This window comes from Schistocerca cancellata, chromosome 6 (assembly GCF_023864275.1).
Source record: "Schistocerca cancellata isolate TAMUIC-IGC-003103 chromosome 6, iqSchCanc2.1, whole genome shotgun sequence".
In the NCBI taxonomy this organism is placed as follows: Eukaryota; Metazoa; Arthropoda; class Insecta; order Orthoptera; family Acrididae; genus Schistocerca; species Schistocerca cancellata.
Window position 1 is genome coordinate 555321684 of NC_064631.1, and position 21815 is coordinate 555343498.

The window sequence follows — 21815 nt, forward strand, 5'->3', positions numbered from 1 at the left end:
TACGATGAAAATCACTCCAGCACGTGTAAAACATCAACTGTAAAATAACAAAAGAATCTAATTTTATACACGAAATTCTCGTGTACCCCTTGTAATTCCTTCCTGTTAATTTATTTGCAAATTTCCAAATTTTCCTTTGCTGTAGCTTTCATGCCTTTATGTAAATACTACTACTACTACTACACACGCTTCTACAAGCTTCCTCCTCCATTGTATTCTGTCCATTGCTGCTATCCGCCATCCGTCCACATCTATTGACACTTGGTTTAAATCTCCATTGGGTCCATCCCTCCAACGCTTCTTCGGTCTCCCTGGTGGTCTCTTTCCTGTAGGTGTGAAATACAGGAGCTTCCGAGGCCATCTGTGATCCTCCATCCGGGCCACATGGCCGGCCCACTGCATTCGTTTGGCTTTGACAGTTCCTGCTATGTTGGGCCGCTGGTATAGTTCCTCAAGCTCTTGGTTGTATCTGATCCTCCATTCCCCTGTATCTGCATCCAGAACCGGACCGAAGATCTTTCGATCACTTTTCTCTAAAAAACGAGGAGCTTATGGAAGTCCTGTTTCCGGATACTCCAAGTCTCACATCCATATAGAACAAAAGGCTGGATCAGGGTTTTGTACAGTCGAATCCTGAACTGCCTGGAGAGATATCTGGACTGAAGCAGTTGTGCCAGGCTGTGGTAAGATCGGTTTCCTGCTTGTATTCTGGCATTGATCTCTGCTTCGCAAGACGAGTTCTCGGTGAAAAGTGCCCCTAGGTATTTGAATTCATGTACTCTCTTGTAGGACTGTTCCCCAACCTGCAGTGATTGTTGATGACCAGCAGTCTGACTTTGACCACGCGTCATAACGAGGTACTCTGTCTTGGCTTCGTTTACGTTTAGCCCAAATATGCCGGCAGCCTCCTTTAGTGCTTTGGTCATTTGCTCTATCTCCTCTTCCGACCTAGGGAGTAAACAGATGTCGTCTACATAGGCTAAGTATGCCAGTTATGTAAATACTAATAAATATGATATACTGAGCATTATTTTGGTTTATTTGCAATATAAGTGACGTAAAAATTTAAAAAAATTTAATTTCCCACATAGTAACTCGACCCCTAACCCCTGGGTTAACATTCCGAAGTCTTTTCGCTCGCCAAACGCTTTTTTTTTTTTTCTTCTTTATTGAATTTCAATTCCCCCCCAAGGGGGCGGGCTGGCAGCAGCTTAGTATGCCGCTCTTCAGCCTACAGATTTTGTGAGAAAGTTCAAGAGAATAAATAATAAAAAACAGGCGATAAAATCGGAGACTTAAAGAGTAACATGGCGAAAAGAAATCGTTGAACTTAAAACAAACAACAGAGGGATGATGATGCTAATAAAATACATACGAAGCAGACAGGGAAAACAATAGACAGACAATTAAAAAACACGGCGACAGTCTGGATTCTGTTCGCAAAAGACATAAAATTCACACCTAGCGACAGCATGGTTTCTGTTCGCAACACGAGAAAGACAAACAACACTGAATAGTCACTGGAACACTGCACTAAAAAGTTGGCAAATGTGACATACCACAGTCGAGAGCAGGTGGGGGGAAACTGGACAGAAGATGGGAAAACAAAAATGGGGGGAAAGGAGAGTAAAAGCGAAGGGGGGAACCGGGAAAGGAGCTGATGGAGGATGAGGACCCATAAGAGGGGTGGGGGGCAGACGCGACAGGGAGTGGGGTAGGCAGAGGAGGGGAATACAAAAGGACTTGGGGGGGGGGGAGAAGGGAGGTAGGGAGAGGTTTAGTGGGGAGAAAACAGGACGGAAGGGGGGGAAGAGGGAGCCCAGGGAAAGGACAGAGGAAAGGAGGGGGAGTGAGGATCAGAGTTGATAGGAAGGATAAATGGAGGGAGAGAGGGCATCGTCCGGGAGGGGGAGTTGACGGAAGCCACCTTGGGAAAGGAGATGGAGGGTGTAGAGATGGAGGGTAGGGGGGACACAACGGTGAAGACGTGGCAGGGGGCGGGGATGGGAGAGGAGAGGAGCAACCAGGGGGTGAGGGGGTTCAAGACGGCGGGAGGTGTAGAGGATGCGGATATGTTCGAGGAATAGGAGCAGATGGGGGAAAGGAATGAGATCATAGAGGATCCGCGTGGGGGACGGGAGGCGGGTATGGAAGGCGAGGCGGGGTGCATGACGCTCAAGGATCTGGAGGGACTGATAGAATTTGGGGGGGGACAGATATCCAGGCAGGACTGGCATAACAGAGGATGGGACGGATTGAGGATTTGTAGGTGTGGAGGATGGTAGAGGGGTGCAACCCCCATGTCCGGCCAGAGAGGAGTTTGAGGAGTTGGAGGCGGTTGTGGGCTTTGGATTGGATGGAGCGGAGATGAGGTATCCAGGTGAGGTGACGGTCAATGGTGAGGCCAAGGTAGGTGAGGGTGGGGGTGAGGCGGACAGGACGTGTGCAGACAGTAAGGGAGAAATCCAGGAGCCGGAAGGAGCGAGTGGTACGACCTACGATGATTGCCTGGGTCTTGGAAGGATTGAGTTTCAGGAGCCACTGGTTACACCATGCAGCAAAAAGGTCAAGGTGATTCTGGAGAAGGCGTTGGGACCGTTGGAGGGTAGGAGCGAGGGCGAGGAATGCGGTGTCATCAGCATATTGCAAGAGGTGTACTGGAGGGGGGGGGGGTTGGGGCATATCCGCCGTGTACAGGAGGTAGAGGAGAGGGGAGAGGACAGAGCCCTGGGGCACACCGGCAGAGGGGTAGAAGGTGTGGGAATTGGCATTATGGATGGTAACATAGGAGGGGCGGTGGGAGAGGAAGGAGGCCACCAGACGGATATAGTTGATAGGAAGGGCGTAGGTTTGGAGTTTAAACAGGAGACCGGGATGCCAGACACGGTCGTAGGCCCTTTCGAGGTCAAGTGAGACAAAAATGGCGGAGCGACGGGAGTTAAGCTGGAGGGAGAGGAGATGAGTGAGGCGGAGGAGTTGGTCATCAGCAGAGAAGGAAGGTCGAAAGCCACATTGGGTGTTTGGGAGGAGGTGGTTTTGGTGGAGGTGGAGATGGATGTGACGGGAAAGGATGGATTCCAAGAGCTTGCTGAACACCGATGTGAGACAGATAGGACGATAGGAAGAGGCATCAGATGGAGGCTTGTTGGGTTTGGAGAACATCAGGATATGGGAGGTTTTCCACAGGTCGGGATAGAAGCCAGTGGCAAGGATGACATTGTAGAGGGTGGCAAGGAGGGAAAGGAAGGATGGAGGGCAGTGTTTGAGGTGGCGGTAGGTAACGCAGTCGTGGCCGGGAGCAGTGTTGCGTTTAGTGCGGAGTGTGAGGCTGATGTCCTGTGTAGTGATGGGAGTGTTAAGTGCAGATGGTGGGGTGTGGCCCAAGTACTGGAAGCTAGGAGCAAGGGGAGGAACAGAGGTATTCGTACGGTCCATGACATCAGGGAAGAGGGAATAGCCAAACGCTGCCTAGGCTAGCATAAATAACTCTGCATCGCCCGACCTCTGCCAAAAATGCTTTTCTTCTGAAAACGTGACCATGTGCAGCTCCCAATTCTGTCGTTTTTATTTCTGGCCAAGCGGTGTATGTACCATAAATTTTGACGAAATCGGTGATGATCAGTAGGCGCGGTCCCCTTGTTAGTCTGCAGCCATGTCAGAACCCAATTGTCGCGAAACCTGGTCACTGCAGCGCAGCCAAGCGGCAAGCCTTCATAAACACACCGAGAAACGATCGTGTGTTGCGTGTACGGAGGCACGTTCAAATGAAGCTGTATTTCGGAGCCTATTGTTGCGTTATAATTATAGCAGCATTAAAAAGTATACTCCCGGAAGATCCCTGTTTCGTTTTACAAATTATGCTGAGAGGGAGTAATATTACGAAAAACAAGTGCTCATTTTAGGATGGTTATTTACACGTTTCAGGCATGTGAGATAATGTTTACCATTTCCATTCTCGCATAGTGTCTTCAGAACTTACGCTATTTATGAAATTGGTGAAATATTAACCAAATTTTGATTAGGTTACGACTATAGATGTCTGAAAGTTTTCCGACTGCAAATAAGCATATCTGACGAAAACTTATTTAATACTTTATTTCGGACTTTAATTTCACAAAAAGCACTGATATACTTTAGTGCTTACTAGACTGAAAGGGAAAAACGTAGCTCCTTTTCGCAGTTATAAGGAAGTTCACGAAAGCAAGGAAACTTTTTGAATTGCACTACACTACCTGCATACGAACGAGGAGATGGTTCATAATGAATCGATAGCGGAAAAATATCTTGTGGCAAAATATACTGCCAATATCCTTTTCTTAGTAGGCTAACGCTCTATTTGCATTCCCCAGCACTGCGAAATGACTTACTAATACAAAAAGGAACTGCATTACGAATAAGGATATTCAGTTCTATGCAACAATATTAAAATTCTTGCTCTCCATTTTGAGGCATGCCACTTTATAAACACAAATAAAAATAAATTTTACTGGAATGCAGTACCAACATTTTTTTTATGTTTCTAACAAACACCCAACTTTTTACACTCTATAATAGTACCCAAGAGATGAACTGTACCAGTAGTGAAGAAGCAAAAACCATCGTGTTCTACGGATACCACTAATGGAGCTGCACGTGAAGCATAGAAACAACGATAGGAAAAGGACAAAAGGGATGTCCAAGAGTGTAAAAATCGTGCCTAGTTTTGATTGTATTAAAATGAGTTTGAAATCCGCAAAGAAACTCTAAAGACGAACTACAGTCGGTGCAAATCATCAGAAGATACCTGCCAAGCATTCAGATATAATCTTAATCAACATCTTTTGCACGTAAACACATCAGGTTACAATACATTTCTCGTCTTTAAAGATATTCAATTATACGAATACATCTCTGCTATTGTGAACAGTGTGTACAGCATGGTTTTGTTTATTGGAGACAAACTGCAGGACACTATCGCTAAGAGGATATTGTTGTTATTGTGGTCTTCAGTCCTGAGACTGGTTTGATGCAGCTCTCCATGCTACTCCATCCTGTGCAAGCTTCTTCATCTCCCAGTACCTACTGCAACCTACATCCTTCTGAATCCGTTTAGTGTGTTCATCTCTTGGTCTCCCTCTACGATTTTTACCCTCCACGCTGCCCTCCAATACTAAATTGGCGATCCCTTGATGCCTCAGAACATGTCCTACCAACCGATCCCTTCTTCTAGTCAAGTTGTGCCATAAACTCCTCTTCTCCCCAATTATATTCAATACCTCCTCATTAGTTATGTGATCTCCCCATCTCATCTTCAGCATTCTTCTGTAGCACCACATTTCGAAAGCTTCTATTCTCTTCTTGTCCAAACTATTTATCGTCCATGTTTCACTTCCATACATGGCTACACTCCATACAGATACGTCCAAAAACAACTTCCTGACACTTAAATCTATACTCGATGTTAACAAATTTCTCTTCTTCAGAAACGCTTTCCTTGGCATTGCCAGTCTACATTTTATATCTTCTCTACTTGGACCATCATCAGTTATTTTGCTCCCCAAATAGAAAAACTCCTTTACTACTTTAAGTGTCTCATTTCCTAATCTAATTCCCTCAGAATCGACCAACTTAATTCGATTACCTTCCAATATCCTCGTTTTCCTTTTGTTGATGTTCATCTTATATCCTCCTTTCAAGACACTGTCCATTCCATTCAACTGCTCTTCCAGGCCGTTTGCTGTGTCTGACAGAATTACAGTTATCGACGAACCTCAAAGTTTTTTATTTCTTCTCCATGGATTTTAATACCTATTCTGAATGTTTCTTTTGTTTCCTTTACTGCTTGCTCAATATACAGATTGAATAACATCGGGGATAGGCTACAACCCTGTGTCACTCCCTTCCCAACCACTGCTTCCCTTTCATACCCTCGACTCTTATAACTGCCATCTGCATTCTGTACAAATTATAAAAAGCCTTTCGCTCCCTGTATTTTACCCCTGCCTCCTTCAGAATTTGAAAGAGAGTATTCCAGTCAACATTTTCAAAAGCTGTTTCTATGTCTACAAATGCTAGAAACATAGGTTTGCCTTTCCTTAATCTATTTTCTAAGATAAATCGTAGAGTCAGTATTGCCTCACGTGTTCCAATATTTCTACGGAATCCAAACTGATCTTCCCCGAGGTCGGCTTCTACCAGTTTTTTCATTCGTCTGTAAATAATTCGCGTTAGTATTTTGCAGCTGTGACTTATTAAACTGATAGTTCGGTAATTTTCACATTTGTCAATACCTGCTTTCTTTGGGATTGGAATTATTACATTCTTCTTGAAGTCTGAGGGTATTTCGCCTGTCTCATGCATCTTACTTACCATATGGTAGAGTTTTGTCAGGACTGGCTCTCCCATGGCTTTCAATAATTGTAATGGAATGTTGTCTACTTCCGGGGCCTTGTTTCGACTCAGGTTTTTCTGAGAGGATAAGTAGCTGAAAACATCATATGAACATGTGGCCGGAAATGCATACCAAAGGACTAACACTCTCTTTAAGGTGGGGATAAAAGATCTTGGACAGTGTCGGTTACAGTGATTGTAAGGACACATGATAACACACTGGGTAAATGGGAATGTCTTGCCTGTACTAGTTTTTAAGCTCCACATTCAAGAGAGCACTGAACAGGACCACCATCATCTGGTAACCAAATTCAAATGGTTCAAATGGCTCGAAGCACTATAGGACTTAACATCTGAGGTCATCAGTCCCCTAGACGTAGAACTACTTAAACCTAACTAACCTAAGGACATCGCACACATGCATGCCCGAGGCAGGATTCGAGCCTGCGACCGCAGCAGCAGCACGGTTCCGGACTGAAGCGCCTAGAACCGCTCGGTCACAAAGGCCGGCGGTAACCACATTACCAGTCGTACTACCAAAGGCATGTTTTGCAGTAGGGGAGTCACGGCCACCCGCAGGTAGTGCAGACAAGCCTCGCCTGTGAGGTGCTGTGGAAGGAAGGCTGGTCCCACAAGGCGTTTGCCAATAACCCCCGCCCACACAAAGCAGCTGAACAGAGCTCACGTTTCGCCGGCACCACTCCATGGGGATTCCCCCTGACCTACATGAGGGTATTGTGAAGGTCGACGAATGTTCAACTGTGTGTGAATTACTAAGGGACCAAACTGCTGAGGTCATCGGTCCCTAGTCTTACACACTACTTAAACTAACTTATGCTAAGAGCAACACACACACACAGCCTGACCCATGTCCGAGGGAGGACTCGAACATCCGGCGAGAGGGGCCGCGCAGTGAAGGTTGACGATACTGCCCCTGGTAGAGATATCCTCTTCTGTGAATAGGATGGATAACACAAATCTCAAGACTGTGGTGACCTGTACGACGAACCAACCGCAAAATTATCACCGTGGAGACAAGTCCATAGATAATAATGCCTGCACGCATTGTACGTGATACGGATAGTGGCGCATGACATGGATACAGTCGTCTGGCGTATCCCTTGCGGCTGACCCACCTGCCTGGCGTTGATAGCAGGGTTACTACTGAAAGACTTTTCTGTCTCCACTTTCAAGTGGGTGTATCTCCCTTGGAACGAATTTCCGCTCTTATGACCATATAACCTTTTTTTGCTCCTTATCTACTCAGCTTTTGACAATGTTGACTGGAATACTCTCTTTCAAATTCTAAAGGTGGCAGGGGTAAAATACAGGGAGCGAAAGGCTATTTACAATTTGTACAGAAACCAGATGGCAGTTATAAGAGTCGAGGGACATGAAAGGGAAGCAGTGGTTGGGAAGGGAGTAAGACAGGGTTGTAGCCTCTCCCCGATGTTATTCAATCTGTATATTGAGCAAGCAGTAAAGGAAACAAAACAAAAATTTGGAGTAGGTATTAAAATCCATGGAGAAGAAATAAAAACTTTGAGGTTCGCCGATGACATTGTAATTCTGTCAGAGACAGCAAAGGACTTGGAAGAGCAGTTGAACGGAATGGATGGTGTCTTGAAGGGAGGATATAAGATGAACATCAACAAAAACAAAACGAGGATAATGGAATGTAGTCGAATTAAGTCGGGTGATGTTGAGGGAATTAGATTAGGAAATGAGACACTTAAAGTAGTAAAGGAGTTTTGCTATTTGGGGAGCAAAATAACTGATGATGGTCGAAGTAGAGAGGATATAAAATGTAGACTGGCAATGGCAAGGAAAGCGTTTCTGAAGAAGAGAAATTTGTTAACATCGAGTATAGATTTAAGTGTCAGGAAGTCATTTATGAAAGTATTTGTATGGAGTGTAGCCATGTATGGAAGTGAAACATGGACGGTAAATAGTTTGGACAAGAAGAGAATAGAAGCTTTTGAAATGTGGTGCTACAGAAGAATGCTGAAGATTAGATGGGTAGATCACATAATAATGAGGAAGTATTGAATAGGATTGGGGAGAAGAGAAGTTTGTGGCACAACTTGACCAGAAGCAGGGATCGGTTGGTAGGACATGTTCTGAGGCATCAAGGGATCACCAATTTAGTATTGGAGGGCAGCGTGGAGGGTAAAAATCGTAGGGGGAGACCAAGAGATGAATACACTAAGCAGATTCAGAAGGATGTAGGTTGCAGTAGGTACTGGGAGATGAAGAAGCTTGCACAGGATAGAGTAGCATGGAGAGCTGCATCAAACCAGTCTCAGGACTGAAGACAACAACAATCTACTCAGGATCATTACTTGAAGTTTGTTATTAAGCGATTGCATTAGCGGGGATGCGGGATATTTAGTTTAATTACATTTGCATAATCATACTGGAAAAAGCAGCCCATCATTTAGCGACTGGGAAATAAGGAAGAGCCGGCCGATGTGGCCGAGCGGTTCTAGGCGCTTCAGTCTGGAACCGCGCGACCGCTAAGGTCGCAGATTCGAATCCTGCCTCGGGCATGGATGTGTGTGATGTCCTTAGGTTACTTAGGTTTAAGTAGTTCTAAGCTCTAGGGGACTGATGACCTCAGATGTTAAGTCCCATAGTGCTCAGAGCCATTTGAACCATTTTTTTGCAGGTTTGGGATATAAAACAGTTTGTGGCAGGTAGTTTCTTCGAATTTCGTCAGGCGAACACAAAACCACACGAATGGCAGCTGCACTGACATTTCTCAATCACTATGAAAATAATGGCGATGTATTTTTCAATCACATTGTCACTAGTGATGAGACTTGGAGATCACATTTCACACCGGAAACGAAGCTCCAATCCATGGAATGGCACCATTCGCAATCCCAACGAAACCGAAAAAAGCAAAACAATTTTTGAGCACCGGAAAGATTATGGCTACGGGATCGTTGGAGCGTCCTGCTCACCGACTACATGCCTAGAGGTGCGACCATAAATGCAGCGGCCTGTTGCCAGACGCTTCAACGACTTCGTCACACCATTAAAAACAAGTGACGCGGAATTCTAACCAGTGGAGTGATCCTCCTTCACTATAATTCACGTCCGAGTGCAGCGGGAGTGACAAGACCTGCTTTATCAGTTTCAGTGGGGAATGTTTCAACATTCGCCATACAGTGATTATTACTTTTTACCGAAATTGAAAGATTTTTTTTTAATGGTCAACGCTACGGAAGTGATGATGAGCTTAAAGAAGCTGTAAATTAGTGGTCCAACAGCTTGGCGACAACTGTGTATGCAGAAGGCATGGAAAAACTGGTAAAATGGTACAAGTACCTAAATTTGAACGGGATTAAATTAGAAAAGTAGGTTGGGTATCTAATTGTGTGTAAAATAGAGTTTTGGTCAATTATATCAAATAAAAATTTCTGTAGAAGAGAACGTTCTTTCCGAGCGACGTTCGTATTTTAAAACTTGACGTCTGGACATGTATGTTCTCGCTTTCGGAACTACCATGTCCGCTGCTTACAAAAAAAAAAAAAAAAAAATGGTTCAAATGGCTCTGAGCACTATGGACCTTAACTTCTGAGGTCATCAGTCCCCTAGACGTAGAACTACTTAAACCTAACTAACCTAAGGACATCACACACATCCATGCCCGAGGCAGGATTCAAACCGGCGACCGTAGCGGTCGCGCGGTTCCCGCTGCTTACAATTGAATATATTACGACATGGCGTCGATGTCTATAGCACCTGAAGCATCTGTAAGGCCGCAAGTGGCAAATCGGGTGAAACGTAATAGAGAAAATACTTGTTAATTAATGAAAAAGCGAGGTGGGACCATGCTCTTGTTCTTTAACAGTATGACAAGTTTTATCATTTGAAGCAGCAAACATTCTTGTCTCTAGTTTTACGCCGTAAAGCTGGCCTACGAATCATTTAAAAAGACTGAGTTCATATGCACTGAATTTAACATTCGGAAGTTAAACACGGAGTACAGGCAGATCGAAACGGCCAGACACTTCAAGTATCCTGATGAAATCGTAAAACCAACAGGACTACAAAAAGAAGCCCACAGAGCTAAATTACAGAAACTCGAGACAGGGTACAGGAGAACATCTACAACATTGTGGTCAAACGGCGAGTTCTGAATGCGAGTGAAACTTTAATTCTTAACTGAAGAGGCAAACATTTTGGAGAAAGAACGAAAGCTTATGAGGAACTCTGTGGCCCATGCAAGACGGAGGACGGAAAAAGTCTGAAATCCCGTAAGCAATAGAGAAATTATCAAACCCAGCAGCAGACATTAGAAAGAGAAATACCTTCACTGCGCGATAACAACGGTGAAGTCACTGATGACAGTGCCACTAAAGAGAGTTATTAAACATGGTTTTTCGAAACTCCTTCACCAAAGAAGACGAAGTAAAGATTCCTAAATTCCAATCAAAAACAACTGCCATGATGAGAAACATAGAAGTAGATATCCTCGGAGTAACGAAGCAGCTTAAATCACTAAATAAAGGCAAGGCCTCCGGTCCAGATTGTATACCAGTCAGGTTCCTCTCAGAGTATGCTGATAAAATATCTCCATATTTAGCAATTATATACAACCACTCGCTCATAGAAAGATCCGTACCTAAAGACTGGAAAATTGCTCAAGTCACACCAATACCCAAAAAGGGAAGTAGGAGTAATCTGCTGAATTACTTGCCTATATCACTAACGTCGATTTCCAGTAGGGTTTTGGAATATATACTGTATTCGAACATTATGAAGTACCTCGAAGAAAACGATTTATTGACACATAGTCAGCACGGTTTCAGAAAATATCGTCCTTGTGAAACACAGCTAGCTCTTTATACTGATGAAGCAATAAGTGTTATCGACAGGGGATGTCAAATTGATTCCATATTTTTAGATTTCCAGCGTCTTCTAACCAAACTCCGTGCCTACGGAGTATCGCCTCAGTTGTGCGACTGAATTCGTGATTTCCCGTCGGAAAGGTCACAGTTCGTAGTAATAGACGGAAAGTCATCGAGTAAAACAGAAGCAATATCCGGCGTTCCCCAAGGAAGTGTTATAGGCCCTCTATTGTTCAAAACGTTCAAATGTGTATGAAGTCTTATGGGACTTAACTGCTAAGGTCATCAATCCCTAAGTTTACAGCCCGCATCTCGTGGTAGCGTTCTCGCTTCCCACGCCCGGGTTCCCGGGTTCGATTCCCGGCGGGGTCAGGGATTTTCTCTGCCTCGTGATGGCTGGGTGTTGTGTGCTGTCCTTAGGTTAGTTAGGTTTAAGTAGTTCTAAGTTCTAGGGGACTGATGACCATAGATGTTAAGTCCCATAGTGCTCAGAGCCATTTTGAACCCTACGTTTACACACTACTTAACCTAAATTATCCTAAGGACAAACACACACACCCGTGCCCGAGGGAGGACTCGAACCTCCGCCGGGATCAGACGCACAGTCTATGACTGCAGCGCCCTAGACCGCTCGGCTAATCCCGTGCGGCCCCTCTGTTGTTCCTGATCTATATTAAAGACATAGGAGACAATCTTAGTAGCCGTCTTAGATTGTTTGCAGATGTCCGGTCGATGTGGCCGAGCGGTTCTAGGCGCTACAGTCTGGAACCGCGCGACCGCTAGGGGGACTGATAACCTCAGCAGTTAAGTCCCATAGTGCTCAGAGCCATTTGAACCATTTTTTTGAACCATTTGACTCTGGGATTTCCTGATACGGGAGAGAGCTACTCTTGTTTACAACGCAGCGCTCGAATATCACATTGCACATTAACCAAAATAATTCCACAAACGTGTGAAGTGATTTATAAAGCTGTGAAGGGAGAATATGTAAAGGTAAACAAATGTTTAGTACACTATATGGGCAATGAGAACTATTTTTATTTTTGAATAGTTTAATTAATGGAATCTGTGTTCCAACAACTACAAAATTAATAAAGAGTACGAAACAAATGAAGCGCTTTTTAACTTGTGGATCCAGAGTTCAAAAATAGACAAAATAGAATGCAAAGCTAGCAAAGAATTTCTTATTTCAAAGTGTGACCACATGCTCTATTCCGTCTTGCTGCAAAGCAGCCTGGATGTTTCCAGATGTAGAGGTGGATGGCTGTAGTTGTGATTGTGGACATGTCGCCTGCAGCGTATTCCACCTGCCCATCAACACGAAATTAATAGCATGCACTGCGCCCCTTGCTCCCCCCACCCCACCCCCAACCTAGTCGAAGCAAGTTTCTTAAAGAAAAAAGTCAAAATAAGACAACAATTTCGAAGGCAAGTTTACAAACACACTACGGAGAAGTCAAATAGATGTAGCGACGCCAGCGCTCCAAACGGTTGTGTAGGCGACTAGCCTACAACAAATAATTGCATAGCCGTCCGGTATAATGAGTTAACGGAGTACAATTTATTCGTGAAAAACTCACACTGAGAAGAAAAACTAAAAACAACAGAGAAGTAACAAAAACTAGGAGATTCTATAGTCTTACGGCAAAGATAAAAAACAACACATGACTAAAAAAAACTCTCGCGCACTTTTGATCTCACTTTGCACTAGACATGAAAAATATCACTGCCACACAGCCCCCCCCCCCCTTAAAGTGCGGAGCCCCAGGGATATCTTGATACTTGAATTTTATTTGACGTCCAGCTCTGGTGTGCGTCGGATGTCTCGGGGGCGGTGACGTTGTTGTTTGTGGTTGTGATTCACCTGTCTCAGACGATGTACTGAGCGGTGTTTGGGTATGCTCTGCGTCCATCAGGTGTTGATGCACAGGCGTGGTGTCAGAGGTCGGAGAGGGTAAAACCCATGCTGGCTTGACACGTTCAATCGATACCTTTGTCGGAACACCATTGTACATTATGTCCACGGTATGCTTATTTCTACTCAGCACCTGAAATGGGCCTGTATATGGTGGTTGTAAAGGCGATCTGACTGAGTCTGTTCGCAACATTATGTGAGAGCAATTGTACAAGTCTTTGTGTACAAACACCTTACGGTTACCATGGCGAGAAGGTGGCGGGCAACGTATATTTGTGCAGTGACGTTTTAGCTGCTGCACCCAGTGTGTGAGGCCCTCTGATCCAGGTAGTAAGGTTGGTACTAAATAATCTGCAGGAATCCGTAGCGGCTCGCCGTAAACCATCTCGGCAACTGATGCACCAATATCGGGTTTGTGAGCTGTCCGCAGGCCTAACAACACTAATGGTAATGCTTCCGTCCATCTCTCTTGATGACACATCAATGCTGCTTTGAGTGTTCTGTGCCATCGTTCGACCATACCATTACTGGCAGGGTGATAGGCAGTCGTGTGGTGGCGTTGGAAACCGCACATTTTGGATAGCTCAAGGAACAACGTAGATTCGAACTGACGTCCTTGGTCAGTTGTGACGTGAAGGGGGCATCCAAAACGGGCAACCCACGTACACAGAAACGACTTAGCAGTAGTTTCGGCTGAAATATCGACTATTGGAGTTGCTTCTGCCCATCTTGTGCACCTATCTATGGCCGTAAACAAATATCTGTAACCCTCTGACTGTGGGAGAGGTCCAACCAGGTCTACGTGAACGTGTGCGAATCTAGCAGAGGTACCTTTAAAATCTCCAATATCAGCACGCACATGTCGTCCTACTTTACTCTGTTGACAAGGAATGCAGGAACGTACCCAAAGGCGCGCGTCTCTTTTCATAGAAGGCCACACATAGCGGTCTGTCAGCAGCTTTATTGTAGCGTTGGCTCCTGGGTGCGATAGTGTGTGGACACTGTCGAATGCCGTCTTGCGCAATATTTCTGAAATGAATGGTCTTGGTCTGCCCTGAGAAAAGTCGCACCACAGCTTCCGCTTGGAGTTAGGCACCAGAATTTGCTCGAACTTCAGACCTGTAGACGGGTCGTTTAACAGCTGTCGTAGCTCTGCATCCTTGGTCTGTTCCACTGCAAGTTTATCATAGTCTATAATTTCTGAAATCCCGCAAATACGTGAAAAATAGTCAGCCACTAAATTTTCTGCGCCTCTTAAATGGCGTATATCTGTCGTGAACTGACTTATTAACTCAATATAACGGAACTGTCTTGGTGAGCATTTATCACTGGTGTTTTTAAAAGCCGATGTTATGGGTTTGTGGTCTGTAAACACAGTCACCGGTCTAGCCTCTATTTGTGGGCGGAAGTATCGAATTGCTTCGTAGATCGCGAACAATTCTCTGTCATACGCGCTCCACTTCTGTTGTGCAGTCTGTAACTTTTTAGAGAAAAACCGTAGTGGTTGCCATTGCCGTTCTACCCGCTGGTGCAGCGCCGCCCCTATTGCTGACTGGCTCGCGTCTACAACAATAGCTAATTGTGCGTAGTGAACTGGGTGAGCGAGCAACACTGCTTTGCTGAGGCTTGCTTGAAGATCATTAAATGCTTTGTCCATTTCTTGTGTCCACTTAACTATTCGTCGACCTTTGGCGTCGTGTCCCTTGAGTGCATCAGTGAGTGGTGCTTGCACCGCAGCCGTTGCTGGTAGGTGACGTCTATAAAAATTTATTAATCCCATGTATCGTCGTAGCTCTTGGTAGGTTGTCGGTTTTGGAAGGGCCTGTATCGCCGCGATCTTCTCTGGCAGAGGCAATATACCTTCTGATGACACAGTATGGCCGAGGAAAGTGACTTGGTTCTTGTGCATGACGCATTTATTTTCATTTAAAACGACTCCGTAGTGAGATAGACGCTTGCGAAGTTGACACAGATGCTGTTCATGTGTTTGACTATCCGGAGAGAAAACCAAAATGTCATCAAGATAAGCAAAGCAAAATGTTAATCCCTTTATCACCTCGTCGATAAATCGCTGCCAAGTCTGTGCTGCGTTCTTAAGGCCAAAAGGCATAAATAAAAACTCGAATAATCCAAATGGTGTAATCACTGCTGTCTTCTGAACATCTCTTGGAGCCACCGGTATCTGGTTGTATGCTTTCTTGCAATCGAGGACGCTAAAAATTTTCGCGCCGGCCAAAGCACATGTGAAGTCCTGTATATTAGGTACTGGGTATCTATCTGGAATGGTTCTTGAGTTTAATGCTCGGTAATCCCCACACGGTCTCCATGATCCATCTTTCTTACGTACTAAGTGTAGGGGTGAAGACCACGGACTGTCTGACCGGCGAATTATTCCCGCCTGTAACATTTCCTCGAATATCGCCTTTGTTTCTGTCACTCTCTCTGGTGCGATTCTACGTGCTCGTTGTGAAACTGGCTGTCCTGGTGTGGTACGAATATAGTGAACCGTGCTATGTTTAACTTCTTTTGTCTGTCCGTCAGAACATCTCCGAATCTTTTCTTCGTCATGTAGCTCTTCGACTACAGAGTTGCCAATCGCCTGTAGCTTCTCACAAGTTGTATGCCCTTTAGTGCTTGATATTGCACTGTTGTCCGTCAGATTTAACAAACGTTTTCCTTGTAAGTCGACCGCCAACTCGAAATGTGCCAGAAAATCAGCGCCCAAAATAGGTTCTGATATAGCAGCTATCACAAAAGACCAGATAAACTGTTTGGAAAAACCCACATCAATCTTGCACACTTTACATCCGTACGTGTTAATCACCGAGTTATTCACTGCCTTCAAACGTGGCTGTATGTCTTTTTCGTTGTGTGGCGCATGGCTGACAGGAAGCGAACTAATGTCTGACCCGGTATCCACCAAAAACCTTGTACCCGTAAGTACGTCTGATACATACAATCTTTTCGAAGCAGGAGGCATATGTATTGACGACTGTTGTCGCTGACATGAAAACACTGCACTGTTTCTGTACATACCTTGGTTGTCTGAGTAGGCGCATGGTGATGTACATCTTGTAGCATTTCTCCCAAAACGTATATGGTACCAACACACCTTACGCTCGTCCTCTTGTTGACTTCGTGTTTCACGCCCAGCCCGGTCTCTCTTGCGCTTAAAGATAATTTGTGGTCGTTGTAGCGTGCTTAGTTGCGCTCGCAAATCATCTATTGCAGTTTTTAAATCTCTAATTTCGTTTGAACTTTTTGCTGTTTGTCGCGTTGCGACCGCGGCACAGTTTACTGTTATATCGTCAGTTTGGTCTTGCTGGTAATGGTAGTTACCGTACGTGGCATCTGTCGACGTCATTGCGACTGTTGCAGTAGGCTCGTGCGTCTCGTAGATTCTGTCTGCAGCGAGCAGCAGCTTGTCAACTGATCTTTCGTCGTATATAGCTAGTGTAGTTCTTACTTGCACTGGTAGCTGTTGTTGCCATACGTGGAGTAACAGTCTATCAGAGACTGTCGATCTATCTACCAGGCTGCGTAAATGACGCCAGTATTCTGACGGGGTCCTATCTCCCCGTTTCTCTTGGTACAGTACTTGTTTGACTCTGATGTCGACTGACTTCACACACCGAGAAATTAATTCTTCTTTCAGTCTATAGTATGCTCCTTCAGTAGGCGGGTTCACTATAATGTCAGATACCAAAACCGAGGTCTGATGGTCCAAATTACTTATCACCAAGGTGAACTTCTCGTGATCACTGAATATTCTTTGTTGTAGAAATATATTTTCCATTACCGCGAACCATGTGTGTGGCTGAGAAGGCATGAATGGGGGCGTTCGTAATTGCAACCGTTGAGTTGGTGAAGCGTTGAAACCAACGGGTACTTCCGTTGCTGTTATTTGCTGTGGTTGTGCTGCCATGGTTGTTGAACCAACGTCATTCCTTTGGTCCGGTATATGCTTTAAGTTCATATCTTTCGAAATATGCAACTGTAAAGTTTCTATCTCATTCTGAAGCCTATGAATTTCTTCCGTTATCGAACCGTATCGTTTGCCGTCGTCGGTCATTGCTTCTGCAGTTAATGTTCGACGTAGCTAACGAAAGATTTAAAGTTCCTTTAATCGGAGGTCACCAATTATGTAGGCGACTAGCCTACAACAAATAATTGCATAGCCGTCCGGTATAATGAGTTAACGGAGTACAATTTATTCGTGAAAAACTCACACTGAGAAGAAAAACTAAAAACAACAGAGAAGTAACAAAAACTAGGAGATTCTATAGTCTTACGGCAAAGATAAAAAACAACACATGACTAAAAAAAACTCTCGCGCACTTTTGATCTCACTTTGCACTAGACATGAAAAATATCACTGCCACAGTTGCATTTCACATTGCAGCGAACTGAAGACGAACGACTTCTATGATCAAATCTACGGCGTATTTATTTGACGGCAGGCGAGATTGACAAAGTTCCCTATTACACCATCAAATTTCTTTGACATAAATATTTGACATATCAACTTTGACAAAGAAGTATGATAGTGTAATACTGGTTTTTAGCGGAAGTAAACGAACACGTACACTTTTGTCATCTAGATTGCCTCATCTGACTGTACAAACGCAACCGCATACGCAAACATTCCAGGTCTGTGTGTGGTGTGGAAGTATGAACGCGCATTGACAGACTGTACTTTCGTGTAGTTTTTTCGAACGAATAGAAATGATGTAAAGACCACTGTAACTGAGCAAAAGTATTGAGAGACTGTGGATTGCTGTTTACAGACTGTTCGACGTAGGCGGGCAGCGTTCGGAGCGAAAGAAGTGGATACACTGTTTCGAGGACGTGACGGCGATCATCTTCTGCGTCGCCATGTCCGAGTACGACCAGGTGCTCCACGAAGACGAAACCACGGTGAGTACTGTTTTTGACTGATTGCCATTCCGACTCGTCATTTTTGTTGTAGGTTTACAACCCCAGTTCTTGGACAGACCGAGCAAAAGATACTTTAGCTGTCTAGTGAACGTTCCCTTATCGCTTCGTTAAAGGCAGCAGCGACTGGTGTACACCATCTGAAAAAAGTATCTGGTGTACTAATGGACACTAGTATGGGATGTGTCCACCCTTCGCATTTATGACACCTTGAACTCTGCTAAACACATTTCAAAGAAGTGTCTGAATATCTGTCGAGGAATGGCTGGGTGGGTTTGCTTGTGGCACCTTCGAAGTTGCTCGCAATCACCCTCTCCAGTGCTCGACGGTCTTTGTCCGTCGGTACATGAGATCTACCTGGGTTTCTATTAACTTCGTTCATATATCACACCACCAACAGTAGACCTGGGCAGCTTTACAAGGGATGAAACGTCTGACGGATTTTTGTTACCCAGGTGACATCCAGAGAATAGACCAGCTTCCAAGGAAGGTTACAAACGACGTCGGCTATAAACGACGTCAGTAAGGCGCAAAAGAGCGAATTTTTTCCACCTACCTTTGTTCTACTGTTCTGCAGCCAGTTCAGTAATATGGAATGACTTACAAACGAAGGAAATACGAGTGCCAGGTGTTAGCCCTTCTCATCAGTTTGTAGCAGTGATGGTATTTTTCTCGCCATAAACTGAAACTTCTAGAATTTAAAGTCGCCTTTCTGATGTTCAGACTCTTTAACCCTTTACTGTAGTCGTGCGTCCAGTGGATCCACGTTTGCGTCCAGTGGATCCATGTTTGAACGTTTGTGAAAAACGTAACGGAAGCTATAGAGAACACCTCCCCCTAACCCTCCCTCCCCCCCCCCCCCCGCTCCTCTACCGCTCATTGGTACCTTCCGCCAGTAAGCCGAAGACTGCACTGTGTGACGGACGAGTTTCGGTCGCTGCGTGTAAGATCATTGTCAGTCAGTCTGTCGGTGAAACTGTTTGTGTAGCTTGACTGTGAAGTACTTTTTCTTACCTTCGTGTTGCTGAAAGTTGTTCGACATCACGCTCTTGGCTCGCTGATCCATCGAGGTTGGGGCAGTCAATCCATCGTTGGTGACCGAACAGAGTAGCGGTTGCCACGGTAACGGAGCAAAATGCGAAGCCCCCAATAAACTGAAGCGAACACAAGCGAAAGCGCATTCGCAAGCAATGTGCAAGGGGTTCACTTGTCCGCACTGCCAATGACTTTAACCTGCGAATAAGCATTTACCCTGGAGCGACAGGAAGAGAAAGAATATGATGTGTTTTGTTTTGGGTGCCAAAACGTTGCTGTTGTAAAATTGTTTAACATAATTCGTACAGTCTGATGGAGATCAGAAGCACACAATTTTTGTATGGCGAGCATGCTGTTGGTTATGACATAGGTATAAACGCAGAAAAAAAGTGGGTATCAGAGTTTTTGCGTGATAGACAGACGGTTTTAACCTTCTTCTCGCTGCAATTCAGCAGAAGATTTCAAGACAAGATACAAATTATCGATGAACCCGGATTCGCATATGGTCCGATTCCACTCGTCTGCTTTGTCCCTGATATCATATTTGGCACACTGTATAAAGTCCCACTGTCTGGCCACAGAGGAGCATTCCCCTCGTAACCAAGTATCTCGCAGGTTGGAACAACTGAATTGCATTTTCTGCCAGGGTTTGAATTACCTCTCGCCGTGCTCTGAAATGAGAAATGTCCTGTCCACTTTCCTTCTCACTCCTCCCACAGTGGTATTCTGCCATCCACCGAACTTACACAATATAGGGGTACACAACCCCTGCTCCCAATCCCTTACCTCATGACTCATACCCCTGTAATACACCTAGATGCAAGACCTGTCCTATACATCCTCCCACCACCACCTCCCCCAGTCCAGTCACTAACATTCCTATCCCATCAAAGGCAGGGCTACCTGCAGAACCAGTCATGTGGTCTACAAGCTAAGCTGCAACCATTGTGTTACATACTATGTAGGCTTTCCAACTGACAAGATCAGTTTTTAGATGATGGACTGTGGTTCTTTCTGTGGATGTAAGGTTAGTTTGCATGTTGAGGGATTTGGGCAATGATGGTGAGGCAAACTTCGAGGATACGAAATTCTGGAAGTTAACAGATGGTGGTTTAGGGGCAGTGGGGGTGGATCACAGTTGGATGGAGGAGTGAATAGAGTATGGTAAAGTTCAACATTGGTCTTTGGTTGAGTCTGGTAGTGTTGGTGGAGAAAAAGTATTTCCACTACAGGGACCGGGAGAAAGGGAGAAGGTTTTTAACAAGCCCTGCATGATTGAATTTCAGAGTGGGGCAAAAGGTGACACCTTTGGGAAGGACTGACATTTCCGTGGGGCTAAGGCTTCTGGAGGAAAGGTTCATGACTGTGTTGCGGGTCTGTTTAGGTTCTGGATTCTTTGTGGTGGTGGGAGGCAGTTTTGGAGGATGGGTTAAGTGTAGTAAGTCTGTGAGACAGGGTTTGTCAGCTGCAAGGGGACATGGGGGAGGTTTGGAGGTTGTTGTAGAGGTGGTGGACAGCAGTTCTCCAAGGCACGAGTAGGAAGTGAGCAAGATGGAGAGCTTTTTGAGGTGGCGTTGTGCATGTTGCTCAAGTTCCTGCAGAGCAAGAGTGTCAATGTGTGTTGTGGGTTCCAGGAATTTGGGATTGCATAGCAGGAGAACTTTGCGGATGGAATGAAGCTACTGCAAGGAGGTTTGGGCTTTGGTGATATGGTTTTGCAGGGCGATGTTGGTAAGGGCTAAGGATTGGCAGAATCTGAACAGATGGAGGTCATTGTGGAAGAAGGGGTGGCAGCCAGAGATGGGTAATTTGATGGTAAGCCCATTAGGAGGGATTCCTTGAGCCAAGCAACAACACAGGAACAGTATGTGAGACTGGGATCTGGCTAGGGATAAGGAAACTTTTCTGTATTGACACAGATGGAAGGAGCAAGGATCTACTTCATGGCTCATATCCCTGTAATAGGCCTATATCCAAGTCCTGCCCCATACATCCTCCCACCACCACCTACTCCTGTCCAGTCACTAACATCCCTATCCCATCAAAGGCAGGGCTACCTGTGAAACCAATCACTTGGTCTACAAGCTAAGCTGCAACCACTGTGCTGCACTCTATGTAGGCATGACAACCAACAAGCTGTCTGTCCACATGAATGGCCACCGACAAACTGTGGCCAAGAAAGAAGTGGACCACCCTGTTACTGAACACACTGCCAAACGTGATATCCTTCATTTCAATGACTGCTTCACAGCCTGTGCCATATGGATCCTTCCCACCAACACCAGCATTTCTGAATTGTGCAGGTGGGAACTTTCCCTACAATACATCCTATGTTCCCATAACCTCCGTGGCCTCAACCTTCATTAGTCACTGTTTTCACCCATCCAGCCCCTTCCCTGTTCCCATTCCAAGACTACACAGCCATCATTCCATTCTCTCCTTTTCCGCTACTTCCCCCCCGCCCACCTCTCCCCTGCCCTCCACCTAACCTACAACACTTCTGTCCACCACCACCACCATAGTATCCCTCCCCATCCCCACCTCAGTCTCGTCCTCATCTCCACTATATTCCTACATTTTTGATACTCCTGCCTCAAGTTTCTATTCTTTGATTATTTTAAATATGTTATCAGATGTCACATGAAGGATATGGTCATAATAGTGTGTGTCAATAGTATGTACATTTATGTGCTGTCTTTTGA

The 21815-nt window shown here is 45.0% G+C and overlaps 1 protein-coding gene across 1 annotated transcript in view; it reads left to right on the top strand.

Moving 5' to 3' along the window:
- Window positions 1-21815, top strand: part of LOC126088605 (guanine nucleotide-binding protein G(o) subunit alpha) — a 588370-nt gene that overhangs the window by 546305 nt on the left and 20250 nt on the right. Inside the window, exon 6 of the mRNA XM_049906821.1 lies at window positions 17931-18060. Within this exon, the coding sequence (XP_049762778.1) occupies window positions 17931-18060 (130 nt within the window). The remainder of the gene's footprint in view (window positions 1-17930; window positions 18061-21815) is intronic.